Source organism: Chelon labrosus (genome assembly GCF_963514085.1).
Source record: "Chelon labrosus genome assembly, chromosome: 21".
Classification (NCBI taxonomy): Eukaryota; Metazoa; Chordata; class Actinopteri; order Mugiliformes; family Mugilidae; genus Chelon; species Chelon labrosus.
The window spans coordinates 6,987,331-7,010,292 of record NC_140354.1 but is presented as its reverse complement, the minus strand read 5'-3'; the positions used below and the strand labels follow the sequence as shown (position 1 = coordinate 7,010,292).

General features: G+C 39.9%; 3 protein-coding genes across 5 annotated transcripts in view; 2 read left to right on the top strand and 1 right to left on the bottom strand.

The window, feature by feature from the left end:
- Window positions 1-4,427, top strand: part of pde4a (phosphodiesterase 4A, cAMP-specific) — a 37,772-nt gene extending 33,345 nt beyond the window's left edge. For both annotated transcript variants that reach the window (XM_084571053.1, XM_084571054.1), the window contains exon 15: window positions 189-4,427. In XM_084571053.1, coding sequence (XP_084427179.1) covers window positions 189-692 — 504 coding nt within the window. In that variant the 3' untranslated portion in view covers window positions 693-4,427. The remainder of the gene's footprint in view (window positions 1-188) is intronic.
- Window positions 4,428-4,917: 490 nt separating this feature from the next.
- prkcsh (PRKCSH beta subunit of glucosidase II) lies at window positions 4,918-10,753 on the top strand. 2 transcript variants are annotated; one of them, XM_084570701.1, is made up of 18 exons: window positions 4,918-4,940; window positions 5,322-5,442; window positions 5,555-5,671; window positions 5,749-5,844; window positions 5,931-5,988; window positions 6,113-6,230; window positions 6,642-6,771; window positions 6,931-7,015; window positions 7,375-7,453; window positions 7,579-7,662; window positions 7,744-7,908; window positions 7,997-8,090; window positions 8,341-8,410; window positions 8,529-8,618; window positions 8,705-8,779; window positions 8,868-8,967; window positions 9,052-9,211; window positions 10,348-10,753. In XM_084570701.1, exons 2-17 carry the CDS (start codon window positions 5,355-5,357, stop codon window positions 9,196-9,198), a joined length of 1,596 nt encoding a protein of 531 aa, XP_084426827.1. In that variant the 5' UTR covers window positions 4,918-4,940; window positions 5,322-5,354; the 3' UTR covers window positions 9,199-9,211; window positions 10,348-10,753. The 2 variants fall into 2 exon arrangements, with proteins under 2 accessions (XP_084426827.1, XP_084426828.1); XM_084570702.1 differs by having other exon boundaries at window positions 4,934-5,054.
- A 4,866-nt stretch (window positions 10,754-15,619) lies between these two features.
- elavl3 (ELAV like neuron-specific RNA binding protein 3) lies at window positions 15,620-22,962 on the bottom strand (the record flags this gene model as incomplete). The annotated part of the gene is made up of 8 exons (XM_084570017.1): window positions 15,620-16,440; window positions 17,242-17,280; window positions 18,257-18,482; window positions 18,677-18,830; window positions 20,851-20,954; window positions 21,057-21,273; window positions 21,635-21,768; window positions 22,875-22,962. The coding sequence occupies 8 exons, from the start codon at window positions 22,960-22,962 to the stop codon at window positions 16,113-16,115; spliced, it is 1,290 nt and encodes a 429-aa protein (XP_084426143.1). The 3' UTR covers window positions 15,620-16,112.

The following is a 22,962-nucleotide window of genomic DNA, read 5'->3' as shown; positions in this document are numbered from 1 at the left end:
ACTGGATAACTGTTAATGCTGTAGGTGGGGTGATAACTACAGTGCAGAGTGATTTGTGAGCTCTGATCACAGCAGTCATCCTCTTACATTTTTAATGCCAATTTGCAGGGAGTGAAGTGACTCCACTGTGCCAGCTCATGTCATGTCAGTCATACTCTTTTTTTCCCATTCTTTTTTTCTGGGTGTAGGTGGGCTTTATTGACTACATTGTCCACCCGCTGTGGGAGACATGGGGGGACCTTGTTCACCCCGATGCCCAGGACATCTTGGACACTCTAGAGGACAACAGAGACTGGTACCAGAGTACTATTCCACAAAGCCCCTCCCCCCCGCCCGTGGGCCAGGACAAGGATCTAAACGCCTGCTTAGACAAGTTTCAGTTTGAGCTCACTCTTGAAGAGAGCTCACAGAGAGAAGAGGGAGACGAGGGTGACAAGCTCACGCCAAACCACGTGGCACAGGACTGCAGCCACAGCGAGGAGGAAGGTAAAAAAGAGGAAGAGGAAGACATAATGGCAGAGGAGGAAAATGAGGACATAATAGAAGAGGAGGATGAGGTGGCGATGGAGGAAGAAGAAGTGGACGAGGAGCTGAAAGCTCAGTTGGGTGGGGAGCCTGAAAAGGACAGACTTTCTGACACAAGTCCTGTAGAGGAAGAGGAAGATTCTTCTTCACAAGCCGAAGATACATGAGTTCTGCTCCTGTATCGCCCTCCTCACTTGCACACATTACCTTGTTCATCCTTTCAATGGCCAAACCAAGAACAAATAAGACTGCAATGACAATACAGACCTTTAAATATATTTTTCAAAAAGGGAATAAATTAAAATCGCTTAAAGAGAAGTTAATTACACAGCAACTGTAGATTTGGAGTGGTGACAAGTCCTTCGACTGATTTCACAAAGAACTTTAGACTAAGAGGAATTCAGGAGAGCATTAATGATGGGCAATTGAAGACAGCGTAGCACTCTGGGACTGGGAATGCACACACATAAACACACACAAAGCAACACATAAAACATATATTAAAAAAAATAAAAGCAAGAGATGTAGAATAAACCAATGCAATTTGTGTTTGTGCATGCAACAGACACGCTATTAATTGCAGTCCATGTGTACCCCATCCTGTTTTGGAAATGCAGACACACAAATGCACAAACACACACTCTCACACACACACACACACACAACTGTATGTTTGTGTGTGTGCATTTAGATGAGGGACATTGATCAGTAATGAATCTCTTTGGAAAAAGCCATCCCTTACTGGAGTATTAACTAGTGTTCAGTCAGTATTAGTAATTCATGTTTGTTAGAATCAATAGAAACTGTTCTCCTCAGAAAAGCTACATGTCCGAGTGACTTTTTTTCCATTTCTGTCGGAAAGAAAAATAAGAAAATCCACAGAGTTGGAGGAGGAGGAGAGAGGAAGGTGTCGTAAGAAAGGAAGATGCTGCGAATGAAGGGGCCGCCGGGTCCCATACCCCTTTTCCCTTTACAAGGAGAGTGCTACTGGTGCAAGATGGCTCTGTGCCTTTCTGAAACACCAGCTTCCTGAATGGAGCTGTCGTGAAGCAATGCATTGTGGGACAGGAGTGTCTGATTCTGTTATCATTTTTGATTGTCTCTTGTTCAAGATCTCTCTTTACTGTACATGGTATTGTGGTGTGTATCTCACACGTACAGTTTCTGTGGTGATATGTTTTCAGCTGTAAGTCTTCCTTTGTTGCTCTTCTGGTAATATAATAACTCAGAAACTCTAGATGCAGAGCAATCACTACCACCACCACAACCACCAGTGGACTCTTTCCAGCTTATGGTTTTTTCTTATTAGATGATTTTTTTAACTTTCTGAGAATAAGCCATGTGATGCTTTAAAGCATACATTTTGCCTATTTTATATTTAACAGTTGCTAAATATGTTAAAGGGTTCGGAGAATCATTTCATCAGCTGAACAAACTTTCACTCGCCATCTCATATCCACTTGCACTGTGTGTTTGTGTCTCCTCATACACAACAATTCTCACCAAAGTAAAGGATGAGAAGCTTCAGCGGGTGAAGTGAATCGGAGAAGGACGGATGAATAAGAGAATCAGGGAGGCAGAATGTCAGGGCAAAGAAGTGTGGCTCGGCCAAAAGGGGGTTTGGCAGTCCCTAATCATCCTTGTTATGTTTGATGCTTTTTTGCCTTAATGTCAGATGCAGGATACATACCTGCCAGTATGTAGATTTATAAGATATATAATAGATATCCTAGTATATTTATATCATGTCTGTATGCTTATTTCTGTGAGTATCAGTGTGTCTATACACAATGTATCCAGCATTGCTTTTTGTGGGGAAAGGGAATCATTGCTGCCAATTAGTTGTTATGTTCTTGCTGCGCTCGGACCAACATAAAGAATGTGTTGTTTTTTTAAATCAGGGTGGCAAAATGTTATAGCTACCTGAAGGCTTTCGGGAAAAAAAAAAAAACAAGAAGAGTATGCAGGAGTTAAGACTGAATAAGGATAACCTTAAAGTGAATCTGACCAGACACTGATTTATGGGCATGATGGAGTTGACGCGTGCGTGCGTGTGTGTGTGTGTTTGCGCGACTGATTGTGTGGTCATGACCAAGCAAGTGAGTAACAATAAGAGATAGAAAGATGTTGTCATATGTGTCATTGTTCACTCGCTGGCATCGCCACATCTTGTTGAACGATGTTCGGGATTCGATCGGCACAGCTGAAATAGGTCACAGTTTGTTTGGGTGTTTGTTTTTCACAGGGTAAAAAAAATAAAAATAATAATAATAAATAATAATAAAGGGACACAAGTGTGGCTCTTTTAAAGGTAAGAGCAAGTTTCTGCAGGTCAGTAACTGAGCTTATCTGAAGACACCACAGCTTGGGGCAACAGGAGCCTGTGTGTTTGACCTGCTCTGTCGCAGGATGGAGCAGAGCTGCGGGGCCACCACACAGGCTTGTCATCTGGTGGAATGGGAATCAAGGATTACTACTGCAGTTACTTATATAAAAGATTCCCATATGCATTGGCCTTTTACTTTAAACACGTTGCTTTGTTTTCGTGGCTTCTTGTTCCGTCATAAGCTATAAAACATTAATATTTAATTGCCATAAAAACACGATACTGTAGCAATTGTTTCTTATTAAGGAAATTATTCAATTGATTGATTGCTGCCATTCTTTTTAAATGATGAGAAGAAAACCATGGGAAGTGTTTTCTTTGAACAGTTTGTGTACAGTTTATTTTTATATCATTCTGGTGGATGGTCTGAAAAATGAATCATGTGTTGATGATATAGCTATAAGCATTACCACTCTTGTAAATAATGTAATATTGGATTGTAAATTATAAATTTATCCAAGTCATAATGATTGACAAATAACCACTTAAAGTTGTTAAGTGAACCACTGAAGCACTGCGGGCGACATCCTCACCTTTTCTTTCTCTGATTATGTTTTTCTTCAATTGTGTTAACAATCTGTCATATTTTTGTGTTAGACTCAAATCTATTTGTACCAGCACTTTATTTCATCAGGTTTTGAGGCAGACAATGTGTTTCAGGTAGTGTACAGTCTGTGCTGGTGGTTTGGTCATTGGCGGTCACTTGTCGATTATATTCCACTGGGCCAAATCACAAACCCTCATCGTGCAGCAGTTAGTGTTAGCCCCCTTTTAAAGGCGTAATCTAACAAACTAGACATTCGCTATTAGATGCCCATGTGAGATTGAACTTATTTGACTGCTAAAGCCAAACGGAAGCTGATGTGGTCACATTGGATGTGACACGTTCAAAACAGATAAATGTGTCCTTAGCTAACTTAATTTCTAGCACTATCACCACCTCCGTTTCTTAGTAACTTTAATCACTAGCCTATCCAGCCTGATAGCCTAAATGTCCGTCCCATGGTGGCCTACTTAGCTGGTCCCCATCAGGGTTGCTGTCAGGTTACGTTGTCGCAGACTGACTCCCACAGAGAATAACTCTCTGGGCTTTAATTCATGTCTTTGTTCAAAGTAAGAAAGATTATTCAGAGGAAAAACATGAAATGATTGTAATATTTGTAAATGATCTTGCTGTAATGTGTAAAATGTGTCCAAGTTATTTTTTATTATATTATTTTTATGAAAGTTTTTCCTCTTGACAGAGCTGAGGTGTCATTTTGTGAATAAATGCATTTAATAAGCAAACATCTATATATAAAACAATATTATAGTATATCAGTATATTTTTCTTTTATTTCACTGTTCGGTACTGTAAAGTGTGTTAAAAATACAAATAAAGCAAGATTTTTATATTAAATACAACACCGTTGTCATGTTTGCTGTCCGTTTCTTTGCATGCTAAGGTGTCCTTTGGTGATTTAATGGCAAATTATCAGCATGCATTGTTTGCATTAATACTAGTAATTTATCAGTTCAGGACCTGGTAGTATAATATCATTATTTATCTTATGCAGTCTTACAAGGAAGACTTGTAAGACTGCATTATTAACTGGATATAAGAGGATACATGAGAGTGACAATCATGTCACATGATTTAATTAGTAATAGGCTATGTTCCAAAAATTAGCACGGATGCTCTTTTATTAATTAAACTCTTTAACTATTATTGGGATATATTTAATGTATAATTAAAATTCAAAATAACAGTTATCTTCTTGGATGTTATTTACTTGGCCGTTTAGTCTTACATTAAATACAGTGCCAAGCCGAAAACGTAAACAGTGATGAATACCTTATGTGACTCTGGCATGAGATGGCTGCGTCCTCAAATATACCCAGAATCCTCTGCTTCTGACAAGTGCCACTGCTCTACCCGCTCTCCACCAATCAGAAGAGCTAGGCAAGGCGGCATCCAATCACAGTGAAACAAGGCAGAGGGAGTAAGCGCATGCGCTTTACCTATACGGAAGAAGGCGGAGTATTGACTGTAAGGTTTGCCTTTAGTTTGCTCGGAGAAAAAATACATTAAATTTAAACAAAATTTTTGGTTGTCCTTAACCGTATTGTTAAAGTCTTGCCCTGGTGACATTGTGACGTTACTGTAAGGACATACGCATGTTTGGTGTTTTACTTGAATGTTAATATATTTTGCTTGTAGCTAAAGCTAATTCGCTAGTTAGCGCTGATTTGTTAGCTTGGACCAACTAACAATCAGTGGTAAAATTCTGTCAAGGGAAATAAGAGCAACCGTAGTTAAATAATGTGTATTCTATATTCTCGCTTTTGCAGTTCATGACCTTCTCGTCTGTCATCTCAAGGTAGTGATTATTAATCTCTTACTTTTGTTTGATTGATTGTTCCGGTGTAGCTAAATTGTCCTGATCAAGTGCGAGCCATCAAAATGTCCTGTCAGTACCTGCTGGTGTTGCTGCTGAGTGTGGGAGTCTCAGCGGTTGAGGTCCAACGTCCTCGCGGTGTCCCTTTATCAAGTAAGTATTGTGAATTTACGTACAACTACTGCGCATCCAAGTTCATGGTCAGTTTCCTGTAGTTGTGGAGTTGTCAATGCGCTGACATGATTCCTGTGTTCAATCTCGGCAGAACGGCAGTTCTATGAAGAGGGCAAACCTTTTACTTGCCTGGATGGCTCCCGCTCCATCCCTTTTGACAGAGTCAACGATGACTACTGTGACTGCCAGGACGGTTCTGATGAGCCAGGTGTGTATTCCACATAGTCGACATCTTGACAATCTTATGCGGCAGTTTTGTATATTTACTATCACATTTACTTTCAGGCACTGCCGCGTGCCCCAACGGCAGCTTCCACTGCACCAATGCAGGTTTTCGACCAGCTTTCATCCCTTCCTCCCGCATCAATGACGGAATCTGTGGTATGAATTTTAAATTTTGTTGACTATTTCTTTTCATGTGTGTTCTATGGCCAGGGTGTTCTTTAACATCCATATTTCCTCTGCAGACTGCTGTGACACAACAGATGAATACAACAGTGGTGCTGCCTGTCAGAACACCTGCAGGTTGGGAATGTTTTGGGGTTATAACCCTAATAACTTATACATGTACTTAGATAGTCACGGAGTTAAAAAAAAAAAAAAGTTAAATAAGTTATTTCTGATGTGTTCACTTTTACCTGACTTACAGGGAGTTGGGACGCAAAGAGCGGGAGAGCTTACAAAAGATGGCAGAAGTTGCAAAGGAGGGCTTTCTGCTTAAACAACAACTTATCCAGGAGGCCAAAAGAGGTTTAGAAGACAAGAAGGTGTGACAGATAACCTTTGGACTTTTTGTGTGTAATAATTAAGAGCTAGTGCCACGGAACATGGATTATTGCAGTTGTTTTTAGAATTTATACAGAGAGACTGCTTACTGAATATACACACTGGTGTATATCAAAAAATAGATGTTGGTCATTTGAAGTCTCCTGTAACAAACAAAACCAAATGTAGTAAAAGATGACAGGCCCAGTAAGTTCATAACACAGTTTTTGGTGTAACTGTCAGTTATGTTACAGTAGTGAGTAGTAGTGTCACCTCTGTGTATAGTGGCTTCTTCTAACGATTTTTAGTTTGGGTTGAATAGGTGTCAAAGCATTATTTGATTAATTAAATGTTTTCATGTATTGTGTACGTTGTGTTTGGTTAAAATTACTATTCTTAATCTGTCTCAACAGGCTAAAGTTGAAGAGATTCAGGGCAGCAAGAAGGATCTTGAAATGAAGGTGGAGGCTCTGAGAACTGTAAAAGAGACTGCAGAGCAGCCGGAAAGAGAAGCTAAAGAGCGCCACCTGAAGGCTTGGGAAGGTAACAAAGGTTTTAAAAGTATATCACCATCTACTGTTTGTAAAGGGCACCACATGTATTTTGTTTTCAGTTAAAAATTTTTGTCATGCTCAGACCCCAAATTTTTATTCTGCATATAATCACAGACAACTCGTCATAAATTAATATGTTTTGCTTCAGATCAAAAAGCTGTCATTCGCATGGAGAAGGACAAGGCTAGAATGGCTGAGGTGTTTCTTGAACTGGACGGTGATGCAGATGGCTTGTGAGTATTGGCACCCTTCAGAATTATTTGCACCCATAATGAGGGGAAAATGTAGTAATGTAGTAGGAACAGCTTTAAGAACGATTTCAGTATAATGGTTCAAGAAAAAAAATTAGGATTTGTAAGTATGCAACTGTTTATTTTAAGTTTTCTTTTAGTTGCTTATGCTGGAATTTATTCATTAAAGCCCAAAATGTTGCCATAGAGACCACTATATTTTGAGAAGAAGAAAATTGTTATTGCTATTTACAATTGTGGATGGTGATGTCTTTAACATATAGTGTGGTTTATCGTTAGAGTGACAGTAATTGCATTTTGTTGCTATAAGTCAGTGAGAACTGTATTTTTGTATATCTCAGTGTCTCTGTGGCTGAACTTCTGACCCATACTGAGCTTGACACAGATTCAGATGGTTTATTCACAGAAGCAGAGGCTCAGGTAAAATTGCTCTTTTTATTTTCCTTATAGAATACGTATCATTAAACATAAGTATCTTAAAAGCTGTAACACATCTTAAGAAACTAAACAAATCAAAATGGGAATGCTTTATTTGGTTTCTACAGGGACTGCTGGGAGGAGTGGATAAGGTGGACATGGTAGCATTTGAGTCCATCTGGAATAACTTGAAAGAAAAATATTTGTCAGAGGTAAGAAGGCGTGAATTATTTTAGTAAACTCCTTGTCAGAAACCAGCTCCTCTTCTATATGTGTGACTCTTTTGGCATCAGTCCAACGCAGACACTCAAGCACCAGCGGAAACTCCTCAGGAGGAAGTGAGGGAGCCGGCGTCTGACAATGACTCTGACCAATACCCTGAAGATGACATCCCAGAAGAGGAAGAGGAGGAGGATGAGGATGAGGATGATGATGAGCAAGATGATGGGGACTATAAGGTAGGCCTACTGCATTTCACAATCAAACTCATGTTGGATGATTTTCAAGTTTTGTTGTAGTATCACACTAATCTGTGCTCATCTGCAGGTCCCACCTACAACGCGGACTCAAGAAAAGAAGGATGACGATGATGAGGGCTCTATGCCACCCTATGACCAAGATACTCAAAACCTCATTGACGGTAAGTGTGTCTGTTAAATTGATTCAGCCATTCCTGATCGATGACTAATTAATTAAAGCTGTAAAATCACCACAGATGTGACTCTCATACCTGTTTGTTTGCGTGTACATGTTCTAATTTGGAACCTATCCTTAATCTGCTCTGCAATAAATTGTTTATTTCAATAACAAATGGTTTTATTGAAGGTGTGTGTGTTGCTATCATGTGACAAAGCTCATTTGTATTTAAATATTTATTCAAATTTGTGCAGCTGCTCAGAAAGCTAGGGATGAGTTTGACGAGGCTGAGAAAGCTCTCCGGGAAGTGGATGATCAAATCAGGTAAGTGCTTAGTCAGAATATAAAGAAGCTTCTGTAACGCAATCAGCACAGTCAGCATGATATTAGTGATAGACTGTGAAGTAAAAAAAGTCACTTATGATTTGCTCTTTATTTACAGGAACCTTGAAAAGGAAATCTCCTTTGACCTTGGACCAAGTGCTGAATTTGCCTACCTCTACAGCCAGTGTTATGAGTTGACTACTAGCGAGTATGTTCACACTCTTGGGGAAATGTTTTGTATTATTTGATATAAGTTCCGGTTTCTGAAGGACTAATTTCATATTTTTCTTTCAGGTACATCTACAGACTCTGTCCATTCAACAGAGTATCCCAGAAATCCAAGTATGGTGGTTCTGAGACTAACTTAGGGTAAGAGAATATCTATGCGCTGTCTGTTTTGCCTGGTTTTTGCTGACCATTTTACTCAACCTGTATTTGCATAATTTGCTCTCTTTAGAGTATGGGGGAAATGGGCAGGTCCTGAGGATAACATCTATTCTGTGATGAAGTATGAACATGGAACAGGATGCTGGCAAGGCCCCAACAGATCCACTACGGTAGGTTTCAGCTGCTCAACCCTCACTTGATCTTTTCCTACCCTAAATTTGCTTTTCTTAAATGTTTTTTTTTTTTTTTTTTAGGTTAAGTTAACATGTGGAAAGGAGACAGTTGTGACATCTACCTCAGAGCCCAGTCGCTGTGAGTATCTGATGGAGTTCATCAGCCCTGCTGTTTGCCAGGAGCCACCAAGCCTGGATTCAATAGCTGATGGCCATGACGAACTTTAGATCCTCTTCATATGTGAGTAATTTTGATTTTTCAGTTTTTGTTGGCAAACCTTTGATAAACATTTCAAATGACACAATTTGATATTGTGTAGATTCTCTCCATATCTTTCACCTGCTGGATCTCAAATAGATCCAAAGACCAAGTTGTTCAGAGGGGATATGTTTTTTCTCCTTAGATGCAAGTCCCTTGAAATCTTTATATCACAGTCTCTTCATGGTGCTTACTAGAAAACAACAAAACAATACAACTTGACAGTCCACACTCAATAAAACCGAAGGTTTAGCAGTTCATCAGTTTTCCCATGCACAGTTACAGTTTCATTTTAGAAGAAGCAGGACAGCAGCAAGACCAAGCTCATAATGAGAAAATTTCATTTGAGTTCATTGTAGTGGGTAAGTAAGTATTAAAAATAATGAATGGTAAGAGTTAAATGATTTTGTTTATAGGTGGGATGAATACATGCAGCAGTGTAGTGTCCCACGCTATACACAGTCTACAGTATTGTGATGCATTCTCTTGCTGTACACCATCCAGTTTAGTCTTTCGTAGTTTATGACATCTAATAATAGCACAGGTACACAATTGCTCTATGAGGTAAAAACTCAGACATAACCTAATTAATTCCTTGAGTCACAGATATTGTGATGTCTTGTAATATATTGGATTATTGCTCTGAATGATTTGCACTGTGACCCTGGGAAAGGGTACAGACTAAATAGGTATTAGGTATAGTTTCTCTTGAAATAGAAAGCAATTATACCACTGTACATTGTGTAACTTATAGTCCTGACTGATCAGAATGATTTCCTTTTATACAGATTATTCTCCTGTAAGACTGATAGATGATATTGTCTCAAAGTTAAGTGTTATGATAATGGTAGACTGGTGAGTGAATTTAGGGTCTGTTACAACAGGTTTTTTTTATGTTTCTTTGTTTTTTTGAATGTTTCATGGTCCTAACTCAACCCTGCACCAAACCCAAATGTAGGTGATAATTAAGAAACGTCACTGACATAAATGCTTAGTCCTTGGAAAATAAACCTGCAGGGATCAATTTCAACTAAATTGCCCTTCCCTTTAATAACAAGAAAGACATGACTTAAGCAAGCATGCTATCGAAATGAACACGTCCTCACTCTCTCTTGCAGGTTGTTCTCGAGGGACCACACAATGCAGCATGTGAAGCCATGCTCTGAGCAGCGTCACCTTGGCATCGGTTAACAACAGAGAATAAATTATGGGAATTCCGTGTAGTAGTTATCATCTGCATTTCCTGCAACCTGTTGTGTTGATTTTCGTGTTTTGTGTCAAATACGATGTCATTCCACTGATTTCAAATAAAGTTCTTTTTATCATATCTCAAACTTGTGTCTGTATTTGCTTCCCCAGTACAACCCTTTTGTTATAACTGACCTTTGCAACCTAAATACAATATGTAGTAATGGTAAATTGACTTATGCTCTTAGATCTTAGCATTGTACTTTGTAAAAGACCTTTAATAAAACATGTGTGGGTATCAAAAGAAATTCCTTGTATGTGCGTGTTTTCCTATTACTAAAACATGGAAAGTCAAACCAACAAACCAGCCTTGGTAAATGTCAATACATGACGGTAAGATCATATTCTTTTATATATTTCATCAGAACATTCAATAGTACTGTTTTGACAGCAAATGACAATTGGGTCACTCATATTTGTAACTTTTATTTTATTTTTTTCTGGCATGTAAAGTACAAATAATTAAACAATTCCATGAAAAAGTCTTCAAGCCTCTTCAGCTGAAATCCCAGTAATAAATATCCTAGTCTAAACTGAAAGGTTTCTTTTTTTTTCTTTGTTAAATTTTGACATTGTTCATTTGGTCATGTTTGGAAGTATGAGATTTTGTATTTTTTCCCGCCGACGTTGGTGTCGTCGGCGGAACTGTTTTGATCATTTTCACCCTTTGATTTGTTCTACCATTCCAGGAAAATGTAAGAAAAACATCACTAAGTTACTGCGTCCCCTCTTCTAAATAAATAGACACAAAATACAGTTGGTTGAGAAACAGAAGGACCACTCACCCCTTTACTACCATAAAGACTCCCAAGAAAACCTTCCTGCAGCTTTTTGAGCTCTAATATACTGTTGGAGCTCTTGACTGGGTTTCCAGATGGCACTAAAGAATGCCTTTGATTCAGTAGCACAAATTGATATGGAAATTGATACAGTTGATCTCGGTAATACAATGCTTATTCAGAATCATCACCCTTTAATGTTCCTTTTTGTAAATCGACCCATCAGCGTAAACAGGAAAGCATCTTGCGAGCGCGTCAAACCGAGGACATCGCTTCCATTCCCGGCTAGTTGTCGGACCCTCGAATGGGCCAAAGCCTCGCTACAGAAGCAGCTCCATGTCTCAGGGGTTCACAGAGTGGTTTGAAAAAACAAGACTGTGATTAGATTAAATAATTAAAAGATTTTCATTTAACAAGACAAACAGAACACAGGCAGTAAAGGCATAACATCTAGCACACAGCATGTATGTTTATACACTTCAATTAGTTAAATATAGCAGTGCATTCTTTGACTATGGAGAACGTTTCCAAATCGTACTTCTAAAGCTGTTTTTCTATTTGTCCCCCTTTTAAGAAATGAAATGGTGTAACCACAATTTTGGCAAACTTAAAATCTTTTAAACTTGCAAATATAATGAAATAAACCATAAATATACACAAAACATACTTTATACGAGGCAATAATAATAATCATAATAAATAGTTTTTAAGTTAACAATAAGTTAAAACTACAAGCTTAAAGTCGCCCAAATAATACAAGTTTGTTGGCGCTATTTTGAATTTTTTCTGTTTAAATTATTTTATGTTGCAACAAAAGCTACCACAGACTTTACAAACACAATTGAACACAGTTTGATTGAAATAAAAAAAGTCTAACTAAGTCTAAAATCTGCATACACCGTAAAAACTGCAACTAATTAAATAATGGAAGAAAAAGAACAAACTGTACCCAATCAATGCAACCAAACATAATCTTTGACCCATGTGTGTTCTCTATGGCAACATCAACAACACAAATACGATAATTTAACAAGTGAGTCTTGATATGTAAATGAAATCAATAAATTACAGGAAAAAGAAAAATCATATTTGAAATTGACACGGGCTAAAACTGATGATATATTAGACAGTATTCCTTTCGAGGTCAAGTCAGCCAGATATGCAGTTTGTTTGAGCTTGCATGGTCAGAGCACAAATTAGGGGCTGAGGAAGTGATTATGGAAATTCTCAGATCAGAGCTCTCATTACTCGTTTGATTTCTTAATGAGTCTGTTCATGCTTGCCTGAACATTTTGCTCCCTTCGCTATTCTGCAAACCTTTTCAGTGTGACATTTAATTTCTTTTTTAAAAAATATATATCATTTGTTCTCAGTCAATATAAAAACAAAGCACATTGCACTTACTGTTCCATAGGAAAGTTTTTTTGTCTTTTTAAATGATTATTGTTGTTGCTCAAGCAGTGTAGTACTGTTTCCTGCCATGGTCCTTGGCTCTCTGCTGTACATCCGGTGTAGGTCTTTGTATAGACTGTGTATGAATGGTCATATCAGATTGGGTTTGGTTTGTGGGTTGACTGTACTACATCAGACATGGCTGGGTCAACAACTCCAGCTGCAGTTCAATGTGGCCTGTTATTACGGTTGTTCCTAACGTCTGTCACTGGTCAAATGCTCCTGCTTTGCTATCTCTTGCAAATTGCTCAACCCAGAATGGCTGGATTAGTCCTTAACGTGGTCGGCTCTGGATACACCAACAGCAATCATTTAGGGGATTTTTTTCGGGGTTTGAAATTGTGCAACGTCAACAGTTTTAAAGGACAAATTAGTCACAAGACAAAGCTGGTAATTTAAATGTCAGGGGCCATACGTTACGTGGGTGCGTTTTCCCTTTGTCAAGAGGTGTCGTAATTCCACTGCATGAAATGTGAGCGACTGGGATTGCTTGCATCTGTCTCGTTTTGGTTTAGTGGTTTAAAGATGTACAAATGTAAACTGATATGCGCAACTTATATATTTAAACGTTATGAGAACTGAAATTGTAGAGGGTCCTTAATAAATAACATAGATTTGTACAGCAATTACTCAGGGAATAATATAATTAGTCTCAATTTAACTTTCTTGGTACTGGCTTGCAAAGCAATTCTTTGGCAAAAAAATCAAATCTATCTAATCATGAAGACTCATGCTCAGTGTTCATTTTGAATCTGCATTTTACCTGTTTCTTTGCAAGCAGCTATTAAGTTATTTTTATTATTATTTTTTTCAGCTGGGCAATGAGCCAGTCTCACTGCAGCTTTGTCTGGGATTCTCAAAGTCAAAGAACTTCACTTCACTGCACCATCATTGAAGCAACACTGTACACAACTTCAGGACAAGAGATATGAGTGTGTCTTAGCACTCAAAAGTACAGATGTGTCTGTCAGGTCATGCCCCCGTTTGTTAGATTGCAATCTCTGTTTTTTGTTTTTTTTTCTTTTTTCTTTTTAAACATCAAATTAGTTTTTTATCACTTTGATATGGTTGGACAATTGTTCCTTCGCCCCTTCCCTAAATCCCCACCCATACACCGCATGCTTATTCCCCCTTGTTCTGCAAAGATCAGAGGGTTTAAAATAAAGCCATGCGATGTCCCAATTTTTCCAAGCTTAAGAATCTGTAAAAATTCAGCACAAGGTCTTGTTCCTTTGTATGTATAAAAATAGATTTATCTCTAATGTAATCCTTTCAAAGAGATCGTCCTCTTTGGCTAACACAGCGTCATTTAGAAAAGCAAAAGCAAACATGTCTTGAAAATAATCGACCGTATTTAGTCTATTATCGTGTGCAGATGTCGTGATATTGAAAGACATTGGCTCTCCCCGTGATAAGTCTTAAAGTCTGGACAGGTTGGCCTTAATGTTTCTTCAAGGGTGCCGTAAATAATCTTCATGCAGTTGGGTTGGGGATATTTTAGAAATGCTATTTTTATGGTGGTGCCAAACAGATCAGAAGCAAATAAAAAAAGTTATACACTTTTGTTTTCTAAACAGAAGTATAATTATGACACTTATTTGCAAGCTTGATGTTGTACAGTCATCTTTTTGAGAGGGCACAAGTTTTAAAGTTTCTGGGAAGCTTTTAAGAGAATAGAGGGGCTTTAAAGTAAAACTGAGGAGCATTTGGCAAAGTTGGAGGAGTTTGTAACCTATCTCCTCAACGGATGAGTTATAATTTTTACATTGCCAGAAATTGTCTCTCACAGACATGACCCGAAGTCTGTTTTAAACGTTCACTTGTTGAGAACTGCGGTTCTCTATATCTGTATGCTCTGTACATGTTGTTCCTGTAGATCCCATGTATTCTGCTGAAATGTGAAACTCTGACCTTACTAGGTCAGGAAGCTCCTATCCGCACTAGACTGGAGAATAATACCGGTGCTCTTGATTTTTTGCTCATCTGTGTTGCTTCTCTGCGGAACTGCCTTGACCGTTGTTTAGACCATGGGTGTGGCATTAGACAACTTTTTTCATAGTTACAGTTCGCAGCTGACATCGCTCTTCTTGAGTACATTCAGAATCAAAACGCGTAGAGCGTAGCCAGCTTGTCGTTTTTTTGGATGTCTTGTTTGCGTTTTTTTTTTTTTCTTGACATTTCCACCCCAGATGACCTTTTCAGCATTAAACAGCATCTCACACCACGCTATGGCTGTGGATAATGTAAAATACAATGAGAAAATGATGCAAAAAAGTGAAAAAAACACCGGTATTTTCCTGCGGCTGTGTTATGTGGAAACAGGTTTTCCCCTCACACTCATCACTCTCTCGCCCACCAGAGAATTACTAATGAACATTGTCACCATGGGAGCGCTGCCTCTCTGTTCTAAGTTCACAGACAGTCTGCTTGTACTAAATTCATCTTGAGGATCGATTAGAAAAAATACAGCTTCAGTGGACTAAATATGTGTAAATCTTCTAGCTGCTGAATTGTGTTTCTGTGATACATAAGTGTAGTGTTGTTCGTGGTGAGACTGTGAGGGAAGGAGTGATTTTGATGGCCTTCGGACTACTACTCTGTTCTGTGACCAGTTTTCATTTTGTAACTCAAATCATATTGGGTCTGAGCTAAAGCTCATATAGGGTAGAGAAACTGCCTTTACGCTAGGCACCACCTAATGCAGGTCAGGAAACAGTAGTCAAAGTTTCTAGAAAATGCTTACATACTCGGCTATTATAACCACTTTAAATATTGAATATATAGTTATATTTTAATAGACGTATATAAGAGAACACTGTTTTTTAACTTCATTTTTCTTTGATCTAAAAAAATCGCTGATTCAAAATGCCCAAGTGTAAAAAAGTGACTACATCCTCTCCAGCAAGATAATAGGAGAGATGGTGGGGTAAGAGTTTGGGTAAATTGCACATATTTGTTCACTTGAATTTTTGATCATTTTGTTCATCAGTTGTCGTTATTTGCCTGAATTCAATCAAAGCACTCAGTACACATTCTCCGTCACATTCGTTAGACTGTCTCCTAAATAGATAGCTCTTGCCCCTACCCAACAAACCAGCTACGTACCCCTTCTAATTCAATCCAGGCAAATATAGGGAAGGACTAGCATGTTGTGTAAAGAGAAAAGAAAAACTCCACTAGTGTGTTTGCTTGAAACTCTGACTCGTGTATGGGTATGTTTTTGTTGTTCGTCTGCGTGCATGTGTGCGTCTGCATGTCTGTGTTTGTGATTCCATTTTTATGAATTAGTGTGAGAATATGTCAGAGAGAGACTCAGTCCAGGCCCATGTAGAGTGATGGCGCAGGGAGCTCAGGTTGCTCTCCCTGCAGGTCGAAGGAGCTGGTACCAGCAGCCTCTCTCTCTCTCAGGCCTTGTGCTGCTTGCTGGTCTTGAAGGAAACCTGCAGCACGCGGTCGCCCAGGCGGTAGCCGTTAAGGCTAGCGATAGCCATGGCAGCTTCGTCGTAGTTGGTCATGGTGACAAAGCCAAAGCCCTTACATTTGTTGGTGGTGAAGTCACGGATGACCTTGACGTTGGTGACGGCACCGAAAGGCCCGAAGAGCTGCCACAGGACGCTCTCGTCCGCCTCAGGGGACAAGTTGTACACAAAGATGCACCAGCCGGCTCCAGTTGGACCAGTGAGGTTGACCCCGGCCAGGCTGGTCATGCTGTCAATGGTGATGGGTGAGAATCTGGGGAAAAGAGTAGGAGAACTACCATGGGTGTCATTCTGAAGTTCCACATAACATTCAGCGCTCTACACTGTCTCTCATGAGCTTTATCTGTGAGGAATGTTAGCTTGTAGTCGGGTATGGAGTCAGGGGACCCCATCTCCATCCCCTCTGCTGTACAGTAAGTAGATAAATATGTGTGGGCACCACAGTGGCTCCAAACTACCTGCTTTCATACAAAATGACACTGTGCGCCCTGAGACAAGACACCCACACAATCGGCATATTTTCTCATTTTCTCTGCTGACCAAAGCCTCTGAAAGAATTCAACACATGAATCACAATGTTCAACAGAAATCACAGTATCGAACAAAACACAGAAACCTAGAGAGGGATGAAAAGCAAATCGGAATCAAATCATACAAAAACTGGAGCAAACAGAGGAGACGCAAACGGAATCTGGTATGTCCATGCTGGTGAAAAAAAGGGGACATTAAAGCAACTGAAACTGACAATGTTAGTTCATAAAGAAATACATAGAAATTATTTCTATTAATTAAAACAAAAGAACGAAAAGGTTAAACAAAGCCATGCCAGAATACCCTGCTGTTAGAAGGCTGCATCATTGCCTACTGCAACTACAGATAGTATTTTGTTGTCTGAGCTGCTTCTGTCACATGAGTAAATGGGCTATGGACATTAAGAATTATGTCATGTCATATCTGATTTCAAGATGGAAGTCAGCATGTGGTATTCCGGGGCACTTTGTTTGAGGTTTTATTTTGGCATGGATGCTTTTGAAAGTACACCTTTTGCATTTACCTCTTGACTCCGTAGCTGGCGTTTAGTAAATTGTCGAGTCTGCAACGCAAGAGGGAGAATGAAGGGGATGCAGAAGTTAGTTGCGAGATCTACAAGGAAGTGGGGGCTTTCATGTTAACATGTAGCTCCTTCACCAGCAGGCCTCCAGAGGGCATCCTTCACTGCAACGCAGTTCCAAACCATCCAACCAAAAACTGATGGCTGTCAAGCAGCCCTTTGAATATGTGTTTTTCAGCTGGTGCTTATTAGGAGTTCAGATTTAGCTCCAAACTAAATTCCCCTTTTATACTTTTAAATATACAAATATTGTACGCTTACTAGGGCATTTTACATTCTACATCCTTTATTCATAATATTCCATTTAGATAACATCTGGCATTTTCAGTCCTTATGATGCCCATAATGCCTATGAAGTATAGGCAACATTTAAACCCAAGCTTATTTAGCTATAGTGTTTTATCGTATTTGGAAAAATCTGGTTTCTTACATTGGTTTTGAGCTGTTATTTGGATCTGGTCCCTTTCCAACTGAAGGGATTACACTGCAGTTTAAAAGAAAGTCAGAGGAAAAAGAGTGAGAAGGAGGGACAATACCATATTGTCATTTCCTTCTTTAGTATAAGGTAATAATTTCTTAAAAGAACAGGTTAATAATAAGTGTTATACACAAAACGTTTTTTTTTTGTTTGTTTGGTTTTGAAGGCTTTAGACCACACTACTGTCAGTATTGTAAAATTCGACCACATTTGCTGTCTTGTACAAGTGCCACTTCCTTTGGTTGACTGAAAGTGGCCACTGCTCAATATTTACTCTTAGCCATTCTCCGATATAGTTGATCCTTCATAACTGTTAAACACTTTAAAGACTGACTTTGACTATTGGCACAGTAACTTAACATCGGTCATTTCAAATTCATAGTGCGACTTGATCTTGAAACATTGCCTTTTCACAGACTATCTGCTGGTTAGTGAGGGATTCAAGGGTGAGATGAGGTGAGGCTGGCGAAGGTTCAGTACCTGAAACGCTGAGTCTGGTGGTGCAGCGGCCCCGTGTAGCGCCGGGCGGCGGTCTGGTACAGCTGAGTCAGTAAGGCCTGGCCTGTCTTCTGGCTCGGGTTGTTGGCGAACTTGACAGTGATGGGCTCGGCGGCACCTAAAGGCTTCTGTCCGTTGAGTCCTTTGATGGCCTCCTCTGCTTCGTTTCGTTTGTCAAACCGGATGAAGCCCACTCCTCGTGATATGCCTGCTCCGAATAAGAAAACAGACCAATGTTACTACCTTGGCATCACTGACCATTTCTGCCAACATGTCCGAATGTCCTGACTTGGGATAGATGGATGGACAGATAGATAGATACACTGATATATAGATATATAGATAAATAGGGTCCATCCAGATATGTTGAGTTACGGCAGGAGGTGTGAGATAAGGCTGTACCTGTAACTTGGTCCACTAGAATGCGAGACGTGATGATGCGACCGTATTGAGAGAACAGCTGTTCCATGTCCTTCTGGCTCATGGTTTTGGGGAGTCCACTCACATAAAGGTTGGCATCACGAATGGAAGCCGAGCTCGGCCGGGCGTATGATACCTATAAAACACAGATTAAATTAATCCAAGTGTGTGTTATTGATCTTAAAGGGCTTAAACCAGATAAGAATCATCGCTCTGTATTTTGAGTTCTTCTGATTCCTCCTTATTTGTTGTCTCTTTGTCTCTGTGGTATCTGCTGACTCAATCAGTGCCTTCAAGCTCAGCATCAATACACCCGGTGACTGTAACCATAGCCCAAACTGACTCTAATAATTGGGTAACAAGCACATGTGTCAGCTTTGTTTTGCTCAGAAAAACACTGGCCTTAGTTTTTATACTTTCCTGAATTCACCAGTGGCTTAATTAGTGCACGGCCAATTTTTTTTATGCATTTGTGTTTGGATCCCTTATGGTTTACTGTTGGTCTACCATCAGAACATTTTCATCTAGCATTGCGCTGAAATATCCAATTTATTGTTAAAGCAAGAGCCATATTCTTGTTTTTTTTGTCTTAATGGAAGCATGCGTACACTCGCTTGAAAGATGTCCCAGTGCGGTAGATCGTTACGAGTGGTGTGTTTGTGTGTGTGATGGAGAGACAGAGTGAGTGTTGTCTGAGATAGGCTGAGCTGCCCTCTCTGTCCTGCCTCCTTCCTTTGTCTCTATTCTCTGGGGCAGAACAGCTCCACAGGCAAACAGCAAACAATGTTAAGTGCATCACAAGACTTGCACGACTCCCGACAACTTATAAACACGTGCACAGTTTGTAATATTCAAGCATACGGCGCAGTGAATGCAAATGTTTACGAATCGCGCTGCTTTTTCAAAATACTGGGCGTGGCATTAAAATGAATAATGTTCTGGCACAAAGAAAGCCGTGATACCAAGTACAACATATGCATATTATCTTTTAAATGAATACAGGTGTTGTGATTTCATCAATCAGCAGTAAGCACCAGTGTCTATTGTGTACACAGGCAGACTGTATGAGCAGGAGGGTTGTGTGGCGCAGTGATTAGGGTGTTCTGGACGAGTCAGGGGGGAGTTGCTGTGTTCGGGGAGCAGAGGCTGCCCTATAATTAACCCTCTCCCTGTCGCTCCCACAGTACAGATGGTGCCTGAAGCCCATATGGCCTCTAATCCTGTCATTGGCATTCTGCTCTCTGAGCTACCCCCTACCCTTCAACTGCTTGCCCCTCCCTCACACCCTCAGCCCTGGCTATTGAAGCTTCCTGTAAAAACTCAGGGAACATAAAAACTCTTGTATTGACCGTTGACCAAATAAGTATTATTTTTTTTAAAACTTGAGAATAAATTATTAAGAAGTTATAGACAGAACATATTAACGAATAATGAACAATAGAGTGTGATAAATGTGTTGTATTACACTCACTACATTGTTACTAAAAAGTAACCTAATTTTTCTTATAATATTGTTTTATTATATATCTGTTCCTTCATCCAGAAAGTAGCTAAATCCAACTCTTGACTTAAAGCTCATTGTTTGCTCTGTCATAAGTCAGAATTAATCTTCCTTTTCATGGGCAGCTGTTGGAAGATCACCTGCTCTGCTCTCCCAGATTTGATTTTTCAATCCTGCAGTTTGTCTCAATCTTTGATCTACTTTGATCAGGTTGTGGGGATGGAAGGAATTAGCGTTTAATGCTATGCCCCCGCTCTCCCTCATCTGATTTTGGGACAAAGAAGCCCCCTAATTAGCCTGGATTGGAGGCAGATGGGCTAACCTGCACTGACCCTCTTGCACCGCAGTCAGGCTTCCTAATTACATTTCCATCACAAAAACCTCTGCGTGCTGTCCGCCCCTTGCTTTCTGACCTCCACTTTCTCCTTCTCTTTTCACCCTTCCTCTCACTTCCTTTGTTCTAGCCACCGCTCCCTTCTGCTTCCTCCTCCCCGCTTTCCTCCCCTCCCTCTGCCACGTCTGTTGCCACCTCTTTCAGCAACCCCCTTGACAAAATCTGTACTTCTCTTTTTGTCTCGCATGCTGTCAAGATTCAACAAATGAGGAGTGTTTTTTTATTATTATTATTTTCTTAAGGGAATAGTGGTCTGCTTACCTTGATTGTTTTAGTCTGCAGTTTGAGACCGTTGAGTGTGTTGATGGCCTTGTCTGCATCATTTGGGTCCACGTAGTTTACAAAACCATATCCCAAACTCTGACCTGGAGACAAAGAAGAGAGACAGGCATGTTGGAAAAAATCTCATAACCAGCCGTAGCAGCTGAAGTGATTGCATCTTTTTCGGCATGTCCAGAACGTGGTACCTGTTATCTTGTCTCTCACTAGCTTGCAGGACTCGATCTCTCCAATGCTACCGAACAAACTTTTGAACTCTTCCTGGGTCATGTTCTGAGGCAGATAGTTGACGATCAGGTTGGTTTTGCTGTCGTCTGTGGAGCCGTTTGTACTAATCACTGGGCCATTGGGCAGACTGGTTCCGCTTGGACCGTTGGACACCTGGGTTTCCATGGTGCTGATTATCTGCTGAGGAAGAGGGTGGAGTTAGATTTATAATTTGCAAAGGCACAGCGAGATATAGTGGTGATGTACACTGGTGTAAATGTGTAATGTCTAATATTAGACACGCTATAACACATACGCAAATATAAGCTATATATAAAACCATGCGCGCAGACAATCCACATTTTCTTTGTCAGAAGGAAAGGTCAGGAAGCGCTGCTAAAATGGAGATGGATACTAGGTTTGATTTATTATCGTCCCCTCCCCCCCTCGCCCCATCTTTGCTCCTGTCTAGCTCCCTGCCTCTGGTCCTGCAGATGTCACAGTCCCCTTCCTTACTCCACCCCTCCCCCTACTCTCTTCCAGGGTCAAACACCATTACATCATTACACAGGGATGGATAATAGCGATGGCGGTATGTGAGGCCGGCAAGAGACTGGGCGAGTTGGGAGAGGCCGAGGTCGAGACGACGGACAAAGGGGAGAGCGGCGGTGTTAAGTGGATTTAATGCTAAAGCTAATCAGGAATATCACGGTTTGGTTAAAAAGCACAAACCAGGATCGCCAATGTGTTCTGCTAACTGTATTCAGGTTCTCTTTGTAGCTTATTTTTAAGTGGAGTAAGGATGTGGGTTAGTGTACAGTGCAGTGTTTGTCTCTTGTGTTGCTCTGGGCTGCGCCATGATGCTTAATTTGAGTCACATGGGATTTCAAGGGACATCTGTGTGGTCAGTAACACAACTTCCTGCTCTGTTTTCACACACTCGCCATCCAGTTCTTTGTGTCTGGATCATTACTTCAAATGCATGTAAATCCACGTAGAAAAAGGCTGCACGCTCTCCTTCGTGGAAACATGGACATATCTTACATCATAGGGCAGGATGTAAGATATGTTTTGATTCAAGTTGAATGAAATGCATTCATCTCTTACATTCATTCACAGTTAAATATGCGGTATTTAAGCGTAAAATTAAATATGTGATTTACTTTACAGTTCAAATTAAGTAATTGTGCAAGTTAATAGTTGCTTCCTGCCTTGATGAGTCACGCAACGGCAATAACCTTACCTTATGTGTGTCTTTGCGGTGTATTTTTTTGTAAACTGTATCAGTTTTAAATCTTTTCACTACCTTTTCACAGATAACCCCCCAAAACACTGACAAGACCAACAGTAATGCCTGTGGACTAGTGGGGCCAAAATGAAAAGAGTTATGTCAGATTGTGGCTGGTTGGTGTTACGTAAGTCAGAAGGGGTAAGTCTTTTCTGAAGCCCCACATGTCTTACCGTATAGTCCAAAGCAACCAAAATGAATAAATCTTCTGAATTATTTTAAAATTACACCCAAGGAATTTCTCATCTTGATGGAGAAATAACTGTGGCTGTCACTAAAACATTATTTATCACACTATGTTATATAATATTTCTCTGTGTCGATTGCCAAATCATAGCAAATATAATTAAAATTTTGTGTCAGGATCTGGATTGTATTCATTTGTTTAATCAATGTTAAGGAAGCACATTACTAAAATAAATTATTCTTCTTTTGTAGCTTTTAATGCATGTGCCATTTTGTTTTCTCTTTTCTTTTCTAGAAAATGAATGCTCTCTCTAATGAAACCTACTTTCCCCTTCCTCTCGGTTACTGGTTGTCTTGCTCTGAGCCTCACCTTGACTCAGGTTGCCCAGGTAACAGCCCCTCGAAGACCGCAT